This window comes from Myxocyprinus asiaticus, chromosome 48 (assembly GCF_019703515.2).
Source record: "Myxocyprinus asiaticus isolate MX2 ecotype Aquarium Trade chromosome 48, UBuf_Myxa_2, whole genome shotgun sequence".
NCBI lineage: Eukaryota > Metazoa > Chordata > Actinopteri > Cypriniformes > Catostomidae > Myxocyprinus > Myxocyprinus asiaticus.
Genome location: NC_059391.1, coordinates 13,113,254 through 13,129,980, shown reverse-complemented (window position 1 = coordinate 13,129,980; position 16,727 = coordinate 13,113,254). Strand labels below are relative to the sequence as shown.

At 38.1% G+C, this 16,727-nt stretch overlaps 2 protein-coding genes across 3 annotated transcripts in view; one reads left to right on the top strand and one right to left on the bottom strand.

Annotated features, from left to right (window-relative positions):
- Nucleotides 1-15,059, bottom strand: part of wasla (WASP like actin nucleation promoting factor a) — a 27,154-nt gene extending 12,095 nt beyond the window's left edge. The window contains exons 1-5 of one of the 2 annotated variants that reach the window (XM_051692881.1): nucleotides 14,654-15,058; nucleotides 6,062-6,196; nucleotides 5,853-5,939; nucleotides 5,547-5,643; nucleotides 4,332-4,355 (exon numbers count right to left, since the gene is read on the bottom strand). In XM_051692881.1, coding sequence (XP_051548841.1) covers nucleotides 4,332-4,355; nucleotides 5,547-5,643; nucleotides 5,853-5,939; nucleotides 6,062-6,196; nucleotides 14,654-14,758 — 448 coding nt within the window. In that variant the 5' untranslated portion in view covers nucleotides 14,759-15,058. Of the gene's footprint in view, nucleotides 1-4,331; nucleotides 4,356-5,546; nucleotides 5,644-5,852; nucleotides 5,940-6,061; nucleotides 6,197-14,653 lie in introns of both variants that reach the window. The other variant, XM_051692882.1, reaches the window with a different exon arrangement.
- LOC127437749 (uncharacterized) lies at nucleotides 14,986-16,727 on the top strand. The gene is made up of 2 exons (XM_051692889.1): nucleotides 14,986-15,105; nucleotides 15,303-16,727. The coding sequence occupies exon 2, from the start codon at nucleotides 15,426-15,428 to the stop codon at nucleotides 16,479-16,481; it is 1,056 nt and encodes a 351-aa protein (XP_051548849.1). The 5' UTR covers nucleotides 14,986-15,105; nucleotides 15,303-15,425; the 3' UTR covers nucleotides 16,482-16,727.

The window sequence follows — 16,727 nt, the reverse complement described above, 5'->3', positions numbered from 1 at the left end:
AGATAGTGAAAGAAAAGCATCCAAAAAGTGGCCAGAATACACAGCAACTCTTTCAATACTGTCCACAATGAATCTCAATTCATTTGAGAGAATGTCCAGAGTTTGCAGAGCTGTAATCCAGAAAAAGGGTGGCTCCTTTAAATAAGCAATAATATAAGATAGTTTTTTGACATTTTTTTGTCACTACATAATTCCCACACTCCCATTTGAGTTATTGCATAGTTTTAAGACTTCATTATGACTATTTTCCACATTTATATTGCTAAGGAATGAGCAGTTGTGTCCAAACTTTTGACTGGTACAATAAGTTCATACATTTTTAGCAAAGGCTGTTTACCTTCTCAAAGTGAATTGTTAAAACTCGTAAGTTCACAATGTTTCCCCAACTAAATGAACATTTCAACTACATTAATTATGATTCATTTTGTTTATATTAACATGACCCCGTTAAACAGATATTGGCAGTGACATCACCACAACAAGCAAAATAATTTGTGAATCATGACAGACATGATGTCATAATGATTCTCCTCATGGGATAAAAAGCAGCATTCGCAGCAAGGACCGTTGTAGGAACAAGAAGATTTGTGTCAAAAAAAAAAAAAACAAAAAAAAAAGACTTTTTTCCAAAACTTACAAGCATTAATTAGTAGTCACTCTCAATTTTACCATGGAGTTCAACTGGAACACAGAGCCATTAATGAATTTGCTAGAATCCATGGTCAAGAAAACAACAGCAAAACAGCCCCAAAACAGTCAGACAAGTTAACTACGATTTCACTGAATAAAAAAACACGGCACTATTTATCCAATTCTTTGTTCCATTACGTCCAAAAGTTACTGACAAAAAATAGCTTATAGCTCATTGACAACTAAGGTTTCCGAGGTGATAAAAAGGAGAAATCTCTTAAAAAATCTAGTATAAAACATGTTTCAAGTTTGAAGAAATGGAATCTCTGTGTCTCATACTTTTTAAAACATATTGAGCTTTTCTACAAAAAAAGTGACTTCAAAAATTTTATTTTACCATTAAGAGCTATTAAAATACTTTCCTTGCATCTTGAATAAACGTGAACGTACACAACTTTTTTCAAAAAAAGTTTCATTTAAAACATACTTTTTTCCCCCAAGTTTTCACCAAAAATGTCAAAATATACCTTTTTTTTTTTTTTTTTTTTTACTTTACTCAATAGCTATAAAGCAAAAAAGGATAGAGGCCACATCACCCACTATGAAAACCTGCAAAATACATTCATAACCTGAGACCTCCTCAGATACCTACCTCGACCGAGAGCCTTGAAATTCCTCTGACCTTTACCATCCCTCAAAACGTCACCCAGAGCACCTGAGAGAACATCTTCTGCCGAGAGGAAGGGTCTGTCGCTACATTTCAACAGCGTACAAAGACAAGGTCGAGGTAAAGAAGCATTCAGTTCATCCCCGGACAACACTAGACATGGCAGGGGCACCAGGCTACCATCTGGCTTCGATACGCTCTCTAAAAACTCCTCAGATGGGGCCGACAGGAAGGTCGTGCAGAACATCATCATTGTGGCCCTGCATCGAACCGTGAAGCTACAGGAAAGCTACCCAATTCCACCCTGCGTGATAGGTCACCTAGCAAGCCTGGTAGCCTCAAACCAGCGAGACGAGTTTGACTCAAATGCCTGTGTCGTCCCCTGAGATGATCTTTAAACCAATTGGGAACATTTATTTTTTGATGAGCTGGCTACCCACCAAACCAATCACACTAGTGAAATCCTGAAAATGTACGAACGCAGAACAGAATATTACATAAATAACTGAAGTCACCGCTAATCCTGGTTAATCTCTGAAATTTGCTGTAAGCATTACAAGTCTGCAACTGCAGGAAAGACCACACATTATATCTTATAAACAAGTGTGAGTGTTTCACTTGACAGATGTTTTGCTGTCTTCAGTCATGATACACACTTAAAAAAAAAATAAAAGGTTCCAATTGGGACCAAAAAGGACTTTGCAGCCTGATGCCATAGGAGAACCTTTTTAAGTTCTTCAAAGTACTTTTTATCCAGCATCTGTAGAGAAAACTTATGTGATGTTATAAAGAACCCAGGGACCAATATGCTGATCTGAAGAACCAATTATGTAACATCAAGACACTATGCAGCAAAAACTGGTTCTTTCAGCTGAAAAGTGCTGCAAAGAACCTTTAAAGAACATTGATTTTAAGAGTGAACAAGCATTCATTGGAGCATTCCAGTGAATTATTGATACAGCAAATACCTTTATATCACCATATTAAAACGACCGTACTTGGCATGCTCAGTCAGATATATTGACTGCCAATCTATTTATGCAACGAGGAAGTGCAGAAGGAAGTGTGCTGAGGAAAGATTACGTTTGCTTTTATCAGCAGGTGGAGAGCATTATTATTTTTTCTTTTCAGCTGAAATAAGCGAGACACATCGTGTAAATCTGTTATGAATGACTTCACTATTCATAGTATTGTTAAGCAGTGGCACAGTATATGATTCTAACCACAACTATAAATTATGAAAGTGAATTTGTAATGTGAACAGACTGCAGAAAAGAAAAAAGGAAAAATAAAAGTAACTGGCCTCCAGAGCTGCTGTAGCTAATCTAGGGCAAATGTGTTGACTTGTCAGATTTGTATTCTAGTAATGGGTCTGAATGTCAAAGATAATAAATATCTTTTTAGTCTGGAAATTATATCGACAAGTCTACTAATGCTGTAATAAAAACTTTCACTAAAGTTTAATACTGTGTATTCTCTACAAAACGATCACTATTACTCTTAAGGCATAGTGTCCTTTATATGCATATAACAATGCAATTGGACGAAAGTATTGATGCCATTTTTGTAGAAAAGGAGCCATTATTAGGTCTTTAATTGGTGTCACACTTGTGCTGCTCCAGAGAGCTATTGTCAAAGGGCAAACTGAATATAACTTAGTAACTGCTAGTAGAGGTCGACCGATAGTGGATTTTGCCGTTATGATAACAAAGGTGGTGGAAAAGTCTGAAAACCGATTAATCAGCTGATAGTTTTTAAAATCGATTTATAGAATGTTACAAAGTTTTTTTTCAAAGTTTTTCCCTTACTATGACGGGCACAGGCATTGAGGCTACAAGAGTACAAAATGAATAAAATCCCAAATACAGTTTATTGTACAACCAAAACCCCAATAATGACCAGAAAAAAATTAAGATTTGGTGCATAACGTGGACCCTTAAATATAAACAAGTCTGAATTACACCTGGGACTCTTATTTTGAAATGACAGAAACTTGGCTCCATTACAATTCTTTATATGTACTGTATTTACTTACCAAATCAAGCTTTCTATAGCATATTAATATATATATATATATATATATATATACACACATACACACACACACACACACACGCAACAAGAAAGGTTGGAGCACAATGTATGTGCTGATGGAGCACATTTCTATATGCTACAATAGATTGATTAATCAAAATATCAAAATATACATTGAAGTGAGGATAAAAACACAGATGAATATTTTAGAATCTTTTATAAGATTTAGATACAGCAAATCCTCACGAGGTGTCAGTTGTTGTTGTTATACTGTAGAACCAAACCATTCTAACTGCAGTATCATCCAGTGTTGGCCAAAAAGTAACATGGATAAATAATAATAATAATAATGATAATAAAACTATTATCTATAATTATATTATTACTATATTACTATTAATATCAGGTTTTAACGGATTAATCAGTGCCGACAGCATTTTGGAACAATCGGTTAAATCGGATGCCGATAGTTGCCGATAACCGCTAGTTCCAAAATGCAACTATTGGCATCGATTAATCGGTAAAACCGATATATCGTCTACCTCTTAACTACTAGTATGAACGGTTCCTAAATGATGTCAATCCGAAACCCAGAACCCCGATATGTGGCCATAAGAAAATCTTTAAACGGAGGAAACCCCGTCTCTTTGATATGATTGAAAGTGTGTGTGCCGCAGCAGTGCGGTCGTATGGAATGATCCATGTGGCATACATATGGCCTCCCATCAAACAGATTAACCCCAGGCTTCCATTGACGGCTTCAACACTGCTCTCAACTAGGTCAGGTACAACGCTAACACATTCACATGCCCTCACGGTTTGACAACGCTCACACAAGAATACATTTTTCCATGGAAGACACATTATTTATATGTGTATGAAGTTAATTTCTGCAAAATTCTTTATAAATAAATAAAAAAATAAACAAAAACAGAAAATGATCAGCATTGACAACATTAGGAGTAAATTCATGAGTGAATGTAAGTACCAGCAGACATACCATTTGGTGGGTCACGCCTTTTCTCTGCAAAAACAAAATTAACATTGTTAAAATGTGGAGGCCAATTTAAATGACTAGTGAGGTCAGCAACAGAGAGGAAGAGAGCTAGCAGGAAGCCACCCAAAGGAGAGGGGAGAAGGTTTTATGGTGTTAGTTTTGGAAAGGTTACAGAAAAAAGACAGTAAATAGAGGTGCACTATGCCCTGAACTCCTGCACACTTTTTCAAGTCCTAAGACCCACAAATCAAATTAACGGTTTTATTCTTACATTCTTTTTTCTTTGAGAATCAGCATAAGGCAGAATGACAATCTCAGGCACCATTCACTTTCACTGTATAGAAAAAAGCTGCAATGAAAGTGAATGAGGCTTACATTCGGCCTAACAGCTCTTTTCTTGTTCCACAGAAGAAAGTCATAAAGGTTTGGAACAACATGATGGTGAGTAAATGATGACAATTTTCATTTTGAGTAAACTATAATTTTAAGCTAATAGACATGTTTAGTCTTCATTCTACACACTAAAATGTAAGGAGAGGGCAGACTAGACAGGCACAAGGGACGTATAAGGCACCGGGGCCTCTTTAAAAACTAGTCAGCCTGGAGAGAAGCATAAACATCAAAGCCCACCATGCAAAACAGAGCAGGAAGTACTGGAACCCAGCCAGGAAGCAAAGAGAGAGACTGCTGCGTTTACAAGAGGGGCAAGAGGAGAAAAGGCCCACTATGAAGGTTTTACGACACACCCTACAGAGACAATTTCAGCACACTCGCTACGACTGATTACAACTACAGACTGAGAAGAAGAGGAAAGACAGGTTGAAATAAAAAAGAAATTTAAATGTGGAACCAGAAACAGGTTTATGACAAAAAAATCCTCTCTTTACTTGCTTCTAAAGGAATTGTTCACCCAAAAATGAAACTGTCACTCATGTAAATCCAAACCCGTATGGTACTGGTTTTTTTGAAGAATGTTCATGCTGCTCTTTTTTTTCCCCATACAATGAAATTAAGGCTATTATTCTGCCTAAACCTTATGGGATTGAAACAACATGAGGGTTAGTAAATAATGACAGAATTGTTATTTTTTGGGTGAACTATCCCTTTAAATGTAAAGCATTTTAGCTGAGAGTGTTAAAAGAAAGTGATTTAATAAAGGGAAAAGACAGAGGGAGAGTGTGGGAAAGGATAAAATTTGGGAAATAACGGCACATTTACCGGATTTCCTTTGTCGTCTGTTGAGTAGCTCATTGAGTGCACTCCGAAATCGTTTGGCTTCCTCTTCACTGGCGAAGTTGAGACCAATCTGACATGACTAAAGAGCAAAACACACCTTTTAACCAAACCAACACATCGAATAACAAATAAAGCATTTTTATATCCTTACAGCTGATCAAAAAGCAGTATTACAAGAATGACAAGCCATTAATTACCAAAACAAATTTTCTATGGAATATATCTACAGAAAGCCTCTGTTGGCTTTCAACTTTGGTCAATAGTGAAATACGAAGGAAAAGAGCTTACATCTCCTGCAAAGGTAATGAAGTATGATCTCGAACTATTGATCGTGAAATTATTGTAGAGCTCCTGCTCAAACTTTGCTTTCCCATCCTGTAAAAATGAGCGAAATTATTTTTTTTTACAATTAATTTGCACAAGTGCAGAATTTGGGCATAGACAAAAGTGTCAATGTTTAATTTAAACATACTGGTCCATTGGCTCAGAGAGCTCACCTTGATATCAAACACACGGATAAAATAGGACCTCTGAGGGTTGTCTTTCACCAAACACGCCACACCGCAGCACCTCTTCGCCCAAGATGAGCCCCTGTCTGCTCCATACACCTGGACCACCGCTGAGCACAATGTCTGCAAAGAGACAAATTAGAACTTCATTAAGAAATACAGTCACTTTATGATTCTTCTGAGTATTCTAATGGAAAGGACCATTTTTTTTTTTTTTTATGTAAATCGATTATTTTCAGATATAGTTAACATTTGCTGCATCAAAGTATTCAATAGGGATGGGCACGAGTACTCGAGGACTCAGGTACTCGGACATGACAGCAATGACCGATCATGAAAACGATGATCGATAGTGATCACGCATGATGTGACTTCTCACTCAATTCAAAATCCAGTGACAATTACCTGACAACTAAACACAAACATGTCAAAGGAGCTTATTTTTATTTTGGGATTAATTACGTTGTGACTTTGAGGTGTACATTGATTATCAGAGACTTCTCATGGCAAACAAACTGATACGACGCTGCAATGCTATCATTGCAATAATCAAAACAAAGAGAGTATAATTAACCATGTTTTGAACACCTGTCTCTGCAAAATGTTTGCTAAATACATTTTATTATCATTTAATGTAAGAACTTTGACTCGTTAATGGATAACTGGGAAAGGTGGAAATTCAGACTCTGAGATGAATGGGACGCTTCATGAATCACAGCAACAACAATACAGAGCATCACGGCTTTCCTCACAAGAGCGAACATTTGGGGACACACACACACACACACACACCAGGCACGTGTGGCAGTGTACAGCAGGCGAGTGTTTCAAACAGCTAGACAGAGTACAGTTAAATGGAACACAATGCAGCATCTGCAGACGGTTCAGACATTCACTAAAAAAATTGGTGCGCACTAACTAAGATTACTACGGTAACCTGAAGGAATAACAGACAGACGCGCGTTGTGCATATTCTTTCAGAGTTGGGCAGCGAATCTTCACATAATGACAAAATATGATGCATTATATTTTGATTATGCAATCTTTTGTAACATACTATTTTATAACAGCCTATAATAATGAATAGACGATACACTGGAACAACAAGACACAATGCAGCAGCCAAAGACATCTGTCAGACATGTTATTATATATACAGTTATGAACATGTAATTGCCCCTCGAGTACTCGATGAGTACTCGAGTAATTAGTCGGAGTACTCGAGTAGACAAAATGACCAAAATGCCCATCCCTAGTATTCAAACAAATTACTAAAGACAAGTATATAAATAGATTTAAAGATTTCATTTTTAAAAGCTGTATTAAATTAAGGATATTTTCTGAACTCCATGACAACTACATTAATAAACATACTTTTGCTGGAAACCTATGGTATGCAAACGGTGACACAAAAAACAATAGGCTTTGAGTCACGTAGCGATCGGCTTTTCCAGAGTGGGAATCTGCCGTCAGAACATCAGAGCACCTTGGTCAAAACAACACAGAAACACTTCAAAATAAAATAGTCAAAATTAGTTACATTTATAGGGAAAAAATATGACAGAAATATATCACTACTGTAAAGTTATGTAATATCTACTGTAATACTACTACTACTAATACATTTTTAATAATTGTATTATACTTAAGCAGTATCAAACATCTGTGATGCTCTGTTATGCAGCAATTTATTTGACAAAATATAACTCCAATTTTGGATTGTGCTGTAAGGTTCTGTGTACACCGATCAGCCACAACATTAAAACCACCTGCCTAATATTGTGTAGGTCTCCCTCATGCCGCCAAAACAGCACCAACCCGCATCTTAGAATAGCATTCTTAGATAATATTCTTCTCACCACAATTGTACAGAGCGGGTATCTGAGTTACCGTAGACTTTGTTAGTTCTAACCAGTCTGGCAATTCTCTGTTGACCTCTCTCATCAACAAGGCATTTCCATCCTCAGAACTGCCGCTCACTGGATGTTTTTTGTTTTTGGCACCATTCGGAGTAAACTCTAGAGACTGTTGTGTGTGAAAATCCCAGGAGATCAGCAGATACAGAAATACTCAAACCAGCCCTTCATGCCACAGTCCAAATCACTGAGATCACATTTTTTCCCCATTCTGATGGTTGATGTGAACATTAACTGAAGCTCCTGACCTGTATCTGCATGATTTTATGCACTGCAGCCACACGATTGGCTGATTAGATAATCACATGGATGACTGTGATAAATACTGCAAGATGTTCTTTGGCATACACTTCCCACTGTACATATCAAATGCTGCTGTAATTTAAACTGCAGCCAAGAACTCAGTCACACTCGATGGGGCATTTTATTCTCTCTCTCTACAGGGTCTCTTACTCTCAGTGTGTCTGCATTCCATGCATATGAGTTTAAGTAGCATTGTGAACACCCTTTTTATTTTTGAAGGATGTAGGTTACCAAAGGGAAAAATAGGACAGCATCTTGGCAATACTGTCGTAAGGAGGACAGCCAAGATTTCAGAGAAGATGAAATATTTTCCATGGACAAGCAACACACACAGGCTAATGCTGAGAACTTATGGAAGTCCAAAAAACACAACTGCTTACTCTTCTCCTGTTTACTCTTTAGATATAACCCATATCAAATGCAGATCATTCAACAAAACTTGTCAAAATCAAACTTAACATATTTAAAGAGCACCTATTATGGTTTTTCAAATATTACCTTTCATGTAGTATGTTATATAGCTGTTTGTGAATGTAAAAAGGTCTGCAAAGTTTCAAAAATCAAAGTGCACGACAAATGGAGTTATTGACCCCCAAATAAAGAACCGATTCTGAACTCCTGAAACGAGTCATTAGTAATTCCAGACTTAATTACTGTACTAACCTATGTAATTTGGTAAAAAAAAAAAACAGTCTCTGGTCTTCATTGGCTGCTCGCGAACAGCTTTGACCCGCCCTCAAACACTACACTAAGCGGTAGACCAATCACAACAGACTGGGACATCTGACCAATCAGAGCAGAGTAGGCTCTCTGAAAGGAGTTTAGAATGAATCCTTTAGAACGGATCACTGAACGAGTCATTTTTGACACTGGGAAAAAAAGGTAATGCTGCAATTTATTTTATGAGCAAATTAAAGTGTTTTTTGACCTTGGAGGCATGTAAATCTGTTGTATGAGACCTTTACAACAAAATTAGGCATGTTTAAAAACCATAATAGGTGCTCTTTAAAAGTCTCTGATCAATATAAATGAAGCAATAATTTTTTTAAATGTGTTGTTTTTTTCACATGTATTGTTGGAAAAGCATACATACTTTTTCATGCTTCAGTATCCATCAGAAATTACCCCAAGCACATACATTATATGCAGCTATATATATATATATATATATATATATATATAAATAAATGTAATATACAACCAAAAGGCAGTCCATAACTAGTCCATTCATTAAAATCAGCCACATCAGTTACAGCAGTATCAATGAAACAAAACTTTCCTTCATTTCATGTTATGAAAAACTGCTTCCTCGTGCTCAGAATGTGAATACTCAGCATCTGAAAATGAGTACTCATCCTGTCATGGTGAGCAAAGTGATTCAAGGACATCGGCAAACTCAAGAATACATAGAAATATCCACAGGAAGTCATCTGCAATATGCATCCAAAGTTCATCGAATTCAAGAGTAAGCACAATTTCCATATGATATACAGTGGTCCCCAAAAATGTTTAGACACTTTAAGCCAGTGCCAAACTACCCGATTTTTCAGGTGTGAGCTTCATTAACAATAGCAGACCAGGCGAAGGTAGACAAAGTGCGCAATAGCGTCTCTCAGCAGGAGGTCGTTAATCACTTGACTTAGAGGACTCCCGGCTAAGTTAATGGTTCCAAAAATGGGGGGAAAAAAGGATCAAACATGACAGAAACCTTGGGCTCTTGTCTTCTTGTCAAGTGGCCAATGAGCTTCTTTTACTGAAGAACTGACAATATGTCAAGCTGATCTGTACAAACACTGATTGCAATCCAAAGTGATTCTGTCACCAAGCATTTTTCCTGTGGTTTTTTTTCCTACACTAAAATGACATCAGAAAGCAGAGCCACAACAGTTGGTTTTTATTGAAATTAATTTCTTTATTCACTTAAAGCTGCACATGGACTGCAGCTTTAAGTCGCGTGTTCGAATCCAGGGTGTGCTGAGTGACTCCAGCCAGGTCTCCTAAGCAACCAAATTGGCCCGGTTGCTAAGGAGGGTAGAGTCACATGGGGTAACCTCCTCGTGGTCACTATAATATGGTTCTCGCTCTTGGTGGGGCACGTGGCGAGTTGTGCGTGGATACCGCGGAGAATAGCGTGAAGCCTCCACGCACGCTATGTCTCCACGGTAACGCGCTCAACAAGCCATGCGATAAGATGCGCGGATTAACGATCTCAGACGCGGAGGCAACTGAGATTTGTCCTCCGCCACCCAGATTGAGGCGAATCACTACACCACCACGAGGACTTAAAGCACATTGGGAATTCCAAATTGGGAAGAAAAAGGGGAGAGAGAGAGAGAGAAAAAAGCTGCATATGGACATACGTGTTCTACGGCAAGCCACGAGGGAATAAATTCACAATCACACACTTTCAAAAGGTAAAGTTACTCCATAAATCACTTTCCAAGGGGGTTTACACACCTTGCTCTTTGGAGCATTTGTTTTGGAACCTGGTGCGTTTCTTCTTTTGGTTCGGTTCGAATAGGAATATATGAACACGGCAATCGCACTCGGATCTGCACCAAAACAATCGGTCCAAGACCACCTGGATGGAGAAGAAATCTGTAGGTCAGCTCGTCACCATAATTCATCATCAAAACATGGATATACTATAGCGTTTTGCCAGCTATTTTAGATATAGGTCGATCTCCACGATCACTTCTCTCTTTTCGATAGTGGCAGAACAGACACAAATAGGATGGTGTTAGCAACTTTTTGACAGATAAAAATGTGGCTTCACCCTTTCGGTGTATGTGTGTGTGCAAGTGTGCTGGCACAAGAGGAAGAGAGAGCTCTGTGTCCATGAGAACAGTTACTTTCCAATGCAGAAAAAATGCAAAAGCTAATGACAGATAAAAACCACCACAATGGAAATTTGACAGTTTTGCTCCATTTTGAAGTATAACCTTGGGAAAGCAAACTGATCAATGAAGAAAATGGAACATTGTAACTATTTTCACCCCTCTTTCGGAACAAATCAAGCAAGGTACAGGTCTAAAAATGCCCTAAATCACTCTATTGCAATCGTTTATCCTCACGTGGTACTCCTGTTGTTATTTCAGTGAGCTCCACGTTACAAGGAATCAGACAGAGAGTGTTGGGGTGAGTTGGTATGTTTGTCACCGCTGCACCATAATGTATTGGCAAGTGTGTCAAACCTCCCACTGAAGAGGCAGAGATCTCAGCAAAACAGTCTGCATGTGTGACACCCTCTGCAAAAATCGAATTGTTTGGAGTCTGCTAGTGTGGCACTGGCTTAAGCCACACTTAATGTCTAAATATCATTGCATTAGAAAACAAAACTTCAAACCAATTGGCATCTGCATACAAATGATGCTAGAGCTTTTCTCAGAACTAACTTTTGTGAGCCATTTTTGCAGTAACTTTTAACCAACAGGTCCCAAGGTCACATATAGTGGATGTATGAAGTCAGTCCCCATCAAGTTCACACAGATGTCCTAGGCTAGCAGAGTACAGGTGCAGTTTATCACATTATCTATGGACATGTTCCACTAAATCTGACAACCAGAAAGTGCCCAGATAATTTTGAACAGAATATCTATTGTTTTATCATTAAAAACACTTTCCATTGTAAAAATGGCTCTTTATCAAATGTTTTGAATAACTTGCAGTTGAGAGAACCCAGACAAAACGCTCTATCTAGGAGCGACATTGTCTCAGGTAGGCCTAATTGTCTCAGGGGTTGACGATATAATCGGATATCGCAATATTTTTTAAGGTAATTATCGCTAATATATTTTTTACATATCGGCCAGCCCTAGTCTGCATAGAAACCCGATTCTAGATAAGCAATGGCTCAGCAGCCCTATTCATTAAAGCTCCATGGAAAGAAGGCAGATCAGTTCACTTCCTGTCCTCATAGACTGCTGATCATGCACAACTCCCCCCTCTTCATCTTACTCCTTCTCTCCATCTCTCTCTCCCACTCTCTCTTTATTGTGCGATTTGGACTCCATCCACACTCTGCCCTCAGTTTTTGGTGTTGGTTTGGAACACACACTGATGAATGAACCCATGACTGCTGGATCTTGGCCCTAAACAATGCGTCTCATATTTAGTAATTCCCTGTGAAAACCCACTTTACGGCCTGGCCTCTTGGCTGCCATTCCTGGGATGACGGTGCTCCCGAACAGACAATCTTCTCTTCAACCTGGTCATGTACAAGCAACTTAAGTAGATCTCAAGGGAAAGCATGCCATACTTGTGAATCAGACGCAGACAGCTGCATTTCACAGTACAAAATAAGGAAAAGAAAAGCTATTTTGGACATACCTGATGCCAAGCTTGCTTAGCTACATGTAAGTATACTCTCAGACAGGGTATGCAAAGATTTTTTTTTCCTTTCAAAAGAATAGTCCACCCAAAATAAAAGGCAGAATGTAAGCCTTAATCACCATTCTCGTTCATTGTATCTTTTTTCCAATGAAAGTGAATGGTGACTGAGGCTATCATCATGCCAAACTCCTTTTGTGTTCCACGGAAGAAAGTCAAATGTTTGGAACAACACAAGGGTGAGTAAATAGTGACAGAATTCTCATTTTTGGAAAATTCTCTCATTATTTACTCACCCTCATGCCATCCCAGATGTGTATGACTTACTTTCTTCTGCAGAACACAAAGATGTTTTGAAGAATATCTCAGCTCTGTTGGTCCATACAATGCAAGCAAATGGTGTGAAGAACTTTCAATCTCCAAAAATCACAAAGTCAGCATAAAAGTAATCCATAAGACTCCAGTGGTTAAATCCATGTCTTCTGAAGCGATATGTGTGGGTAAGAAACAGATCAATATTTAAGTCCTTTTTTACTGTAAATCTCCACTTTCACATTCTTTAGTTTTTTTGGCGATTTGCATTCTGCATGCCTATCGCCTCCTACTGGTTGAGGCTGGTCAAATGTGAATATTTACTGTAAAACATGACAATATTGATTTATTTCTCACCCACACCTATCATATCACTTCAGAAGATATAGATTTAACCACTGGAGTCGTATGGATTAGTTTTATGATGCCTTTTATGTCCTTAATGTAGCTTCAAGTTCTGGTCACCATTCACTTGCATTGTATGGACCTACAGAGCTGAGATATTCTTCTAGAAATCTTTGTTTGTGTTCTGCAAAAGAAAGAAAATCATACATATCTGGGATGGGATTTTCATTTTTGGGTGAACTATCCCTTTAATAACAGCAAGCTTCTGATAAACTTTCCTTAACCAGTAATAGTCTTCAATCTCTGGTTTTAGCACCATTTTAACTTATATTCACACTCAATTTAACAAGAACACCATTTAATTGAGCAATCCAATCATATTAAAAGCAATAAAATCATCAAATTACCCTGTGCATCTCGTTGGTATGACCTAACTCTAGTAAAAGTCAATGGTTGATATGAAAGGCTCGAAGGATTTGGTTATGGAGAAATAAATCATTCATGTGACATCTCACCTGTAAGTGCTGCAACAGTCATTTGGGGGAAAAATACTTTCTTGTTTGTGAAATAGTCTCACTTTAAACACACCTACGAGTCCTTGATGAGACAGAAAATTATGTTAACTTGGAAAAGTTAGGTCTTGTAAAACTGTTTGCCTCTAACGATAAAGGATAATGGATATAATATAAACTGGGGGTGTAGATCTCATTTCAACATAAGGGGGACAAACAGACAAGAATATCATTGGTAATATTGACAGTTTGTTGCTTTCCTAAATTTTACATACTGACCTCCTCTAAAGAAGATAGATAGATAGATAGATAGATAGATATTATCTTTCACCTGGATGAACTTTTACAAATCAAATGCTCACTGTTATAAATCGGCGAAGTCTGCAGGACACATTTTAGACAGCCTCAAAATCTAGTGAGCTGCCTACCTAGACAGCATACGCACGTGTACACTATAACTGACTCAGAACGCGCTTATGATTCCCCAAAATGCTGTCTAAGTAGGCAGATCACTATGTTTTGAGACACAGTCCACTGCGATAGTCAAATAGACAGCCTATTACTGAAGAATGTCCCATGCAATGTGCAACTACCATCTCACAATCATTGAAACAGCATGAAGAGCTATAATATCCCATATTGCATCTCTTTTCACACCTCAAACACGGGCGTCTCAGTCCCTTGACAGTCCCTTATGGACATTGTTAATGCGTTAAAAGACAACTGTCCATGCCAGAAGTTAAAGCCAACGCCAATCCTTTCATTTGCACCACATCACGGGTTATTTTCAAAGCTGCATTATTTGCATTTGTACTTGCGTTTTAAGAACTACAGATGGGGCCGTGAGAGTAAACACAACTTACGATGCATTTCCTGCCCAGGTAGTTGAAGAGACAGTCGTTTTCCTGCGGGGTCAGAAGCAGAGAGCCGACATTTGCCACCCTCCTCTGGGGCGGGTGGCCGCTCATGTTGACCGGAGGGCAGGCGGATGAAATGAAGCGTTTGTCTCGTCTCAGATTATTCTATGTGAAATGTGTGCAATCAGAGATCAACATGGCCTGCGCGCGGCTCATCCCGTAAGGAATTCCGCACACAAGTAGACCTGAGGTAGTGTTTTGTTCCCAATGCGCGAGCGGTGCGGAAGCGAACCGTTAACTCCCGTGAATTATTTATTGTTAAACACGTCCACTTTGAGCAGACTGCATGATATAAACTTTCATTCCTAACTCCTAAAGCAATAACAACCGTTCAATCCAACATGGCAGCAGGACGGTAGAGTTCATGGTGCACTTCGCGAAGGGGGGAATTCATTTTGGTTGGTTCATTTGTTAGCTTCATTACCACAAATGCACCCTTATTTTAAATAATTGAAAAAAATAGATATATGTTCACATATAGCTCATTTAACATCTAAACACATTGGATTATACGTGCAATAATGACATGTACATAACAAATCCCTCCTATATTTTCTCCTGTTGGTCTGTCCTTGTTTTCCCGTGCCTCTTGCAGAATGCGGACGGGATGGGGCGGAGACTCTGGCGGAGAGGGTGGAGCTCTGGTGGAGCAACGCGCCGTCATTGATAGAAAGGGATAACACCGCCTATTTGACTGATCCAATACTGTATTCGACCGATGAGAAAAATCCTGGAGTTTCGCAGGTTAAAACTGAAATTGGTATATTGGGCAGCTGTGAAAGGGCATTCAGAAGTACATCCAGTTAAAAAAGTATTAGAAAATTGCTGGGAACATGAATATATAAATCTGAATAGCTTTGGATGGAAAGCAAATGAAGAGGCTCATCAAACTGGAATAAATAACTGTGCTGTTTGTCCTACTGTAGTATTGCCAGCAACACCCCCATGGCTATTCCCAATGCCTGTAGTTGACTTTCAACTTCTAGTGAGTATAAATGATAAAAACAGACAAGAACCTAAAGAAACAATAGTACATAAATATTTGGATCTGAAATATGTATCAGTAATTCAGCTATATACAGATGGATCTAAAGATCCTGAAACAGGACATACAGCATCAGCAGTGTATATACCAAGATTTAGGAACAAAACAGCAAAAAGAACATCTAATCATATATCAGTCTATACAACAGAAATGCTTGCAATATTACTGGCTCTTCAGTGGGTGGAAGTGATCAAAATACCTGAAGTGGTCATATGTTCGGACTCTTTTGCAGCATTATTAAGTCTAAAGAGTGGAAAATCATCAACTAGGCAAGACATTTTATCAGATATTTTACAAAGTTTGTTCAGAATACATCAAACAAGAACAGTTATCTCATTTGTATGGGTACCCGCTCATATAGGGGTAGAAGGAAATGAAGTGGTGGATCAAATAGCAAAACAAGCATTAAAACACTCAGACATAGAGTTGATTGTTCCAATGAGTAAATTGGAAATAAAAGGGCTAATTAAAGGAGCTGTAAAGGATATGTGGCAAAAAAAAAAATTTAAAAAATGGGACAGTGAGAATAAAGGACGACATCTATATAATATTCAGAGAATAGTTGGGAGCGAGAGGAGAAGTTTTGGGAACAGAAGGGAAGACAGTATAATATCACATCTCAGAATTGGGCATTCTGCTCTTAACCAGTCATTATTATTATTATTATTATTATTATTATTTTTATGTAGTTTTCCCTCTACATCAATGCTCCACACTCCATCCCAGTAGGTGGCGGAATATGCACCAAAAGCTGGTTTGCCAACCGCCATAAAACGTCAAAGAAGAAGAAGAAGAAGAAAAATCCTCTTATAAATAGAACATTTAAAGTACAAATAATAATAATAATATGAATCTCGATTATTAATGGTGAGCGCAGGCCTATATGCACTGGTTGTAACTTGTATCCATGGACAGACTGCAAGTATTGTTAAGTAGTTCATTTTAAAATGTCCTCAAGCCGTAATCCCAGTCATG

What these genes read in the sequence shown, in the direction of transcription:
- LOC127437749 (XM_051692889.1), top strand. Translation starts at nt 15,426, where the DNA reads ATGAGAAAAATCCTGGAGTTTCGCAGGTTAAAACTGAAATTGGTATAT.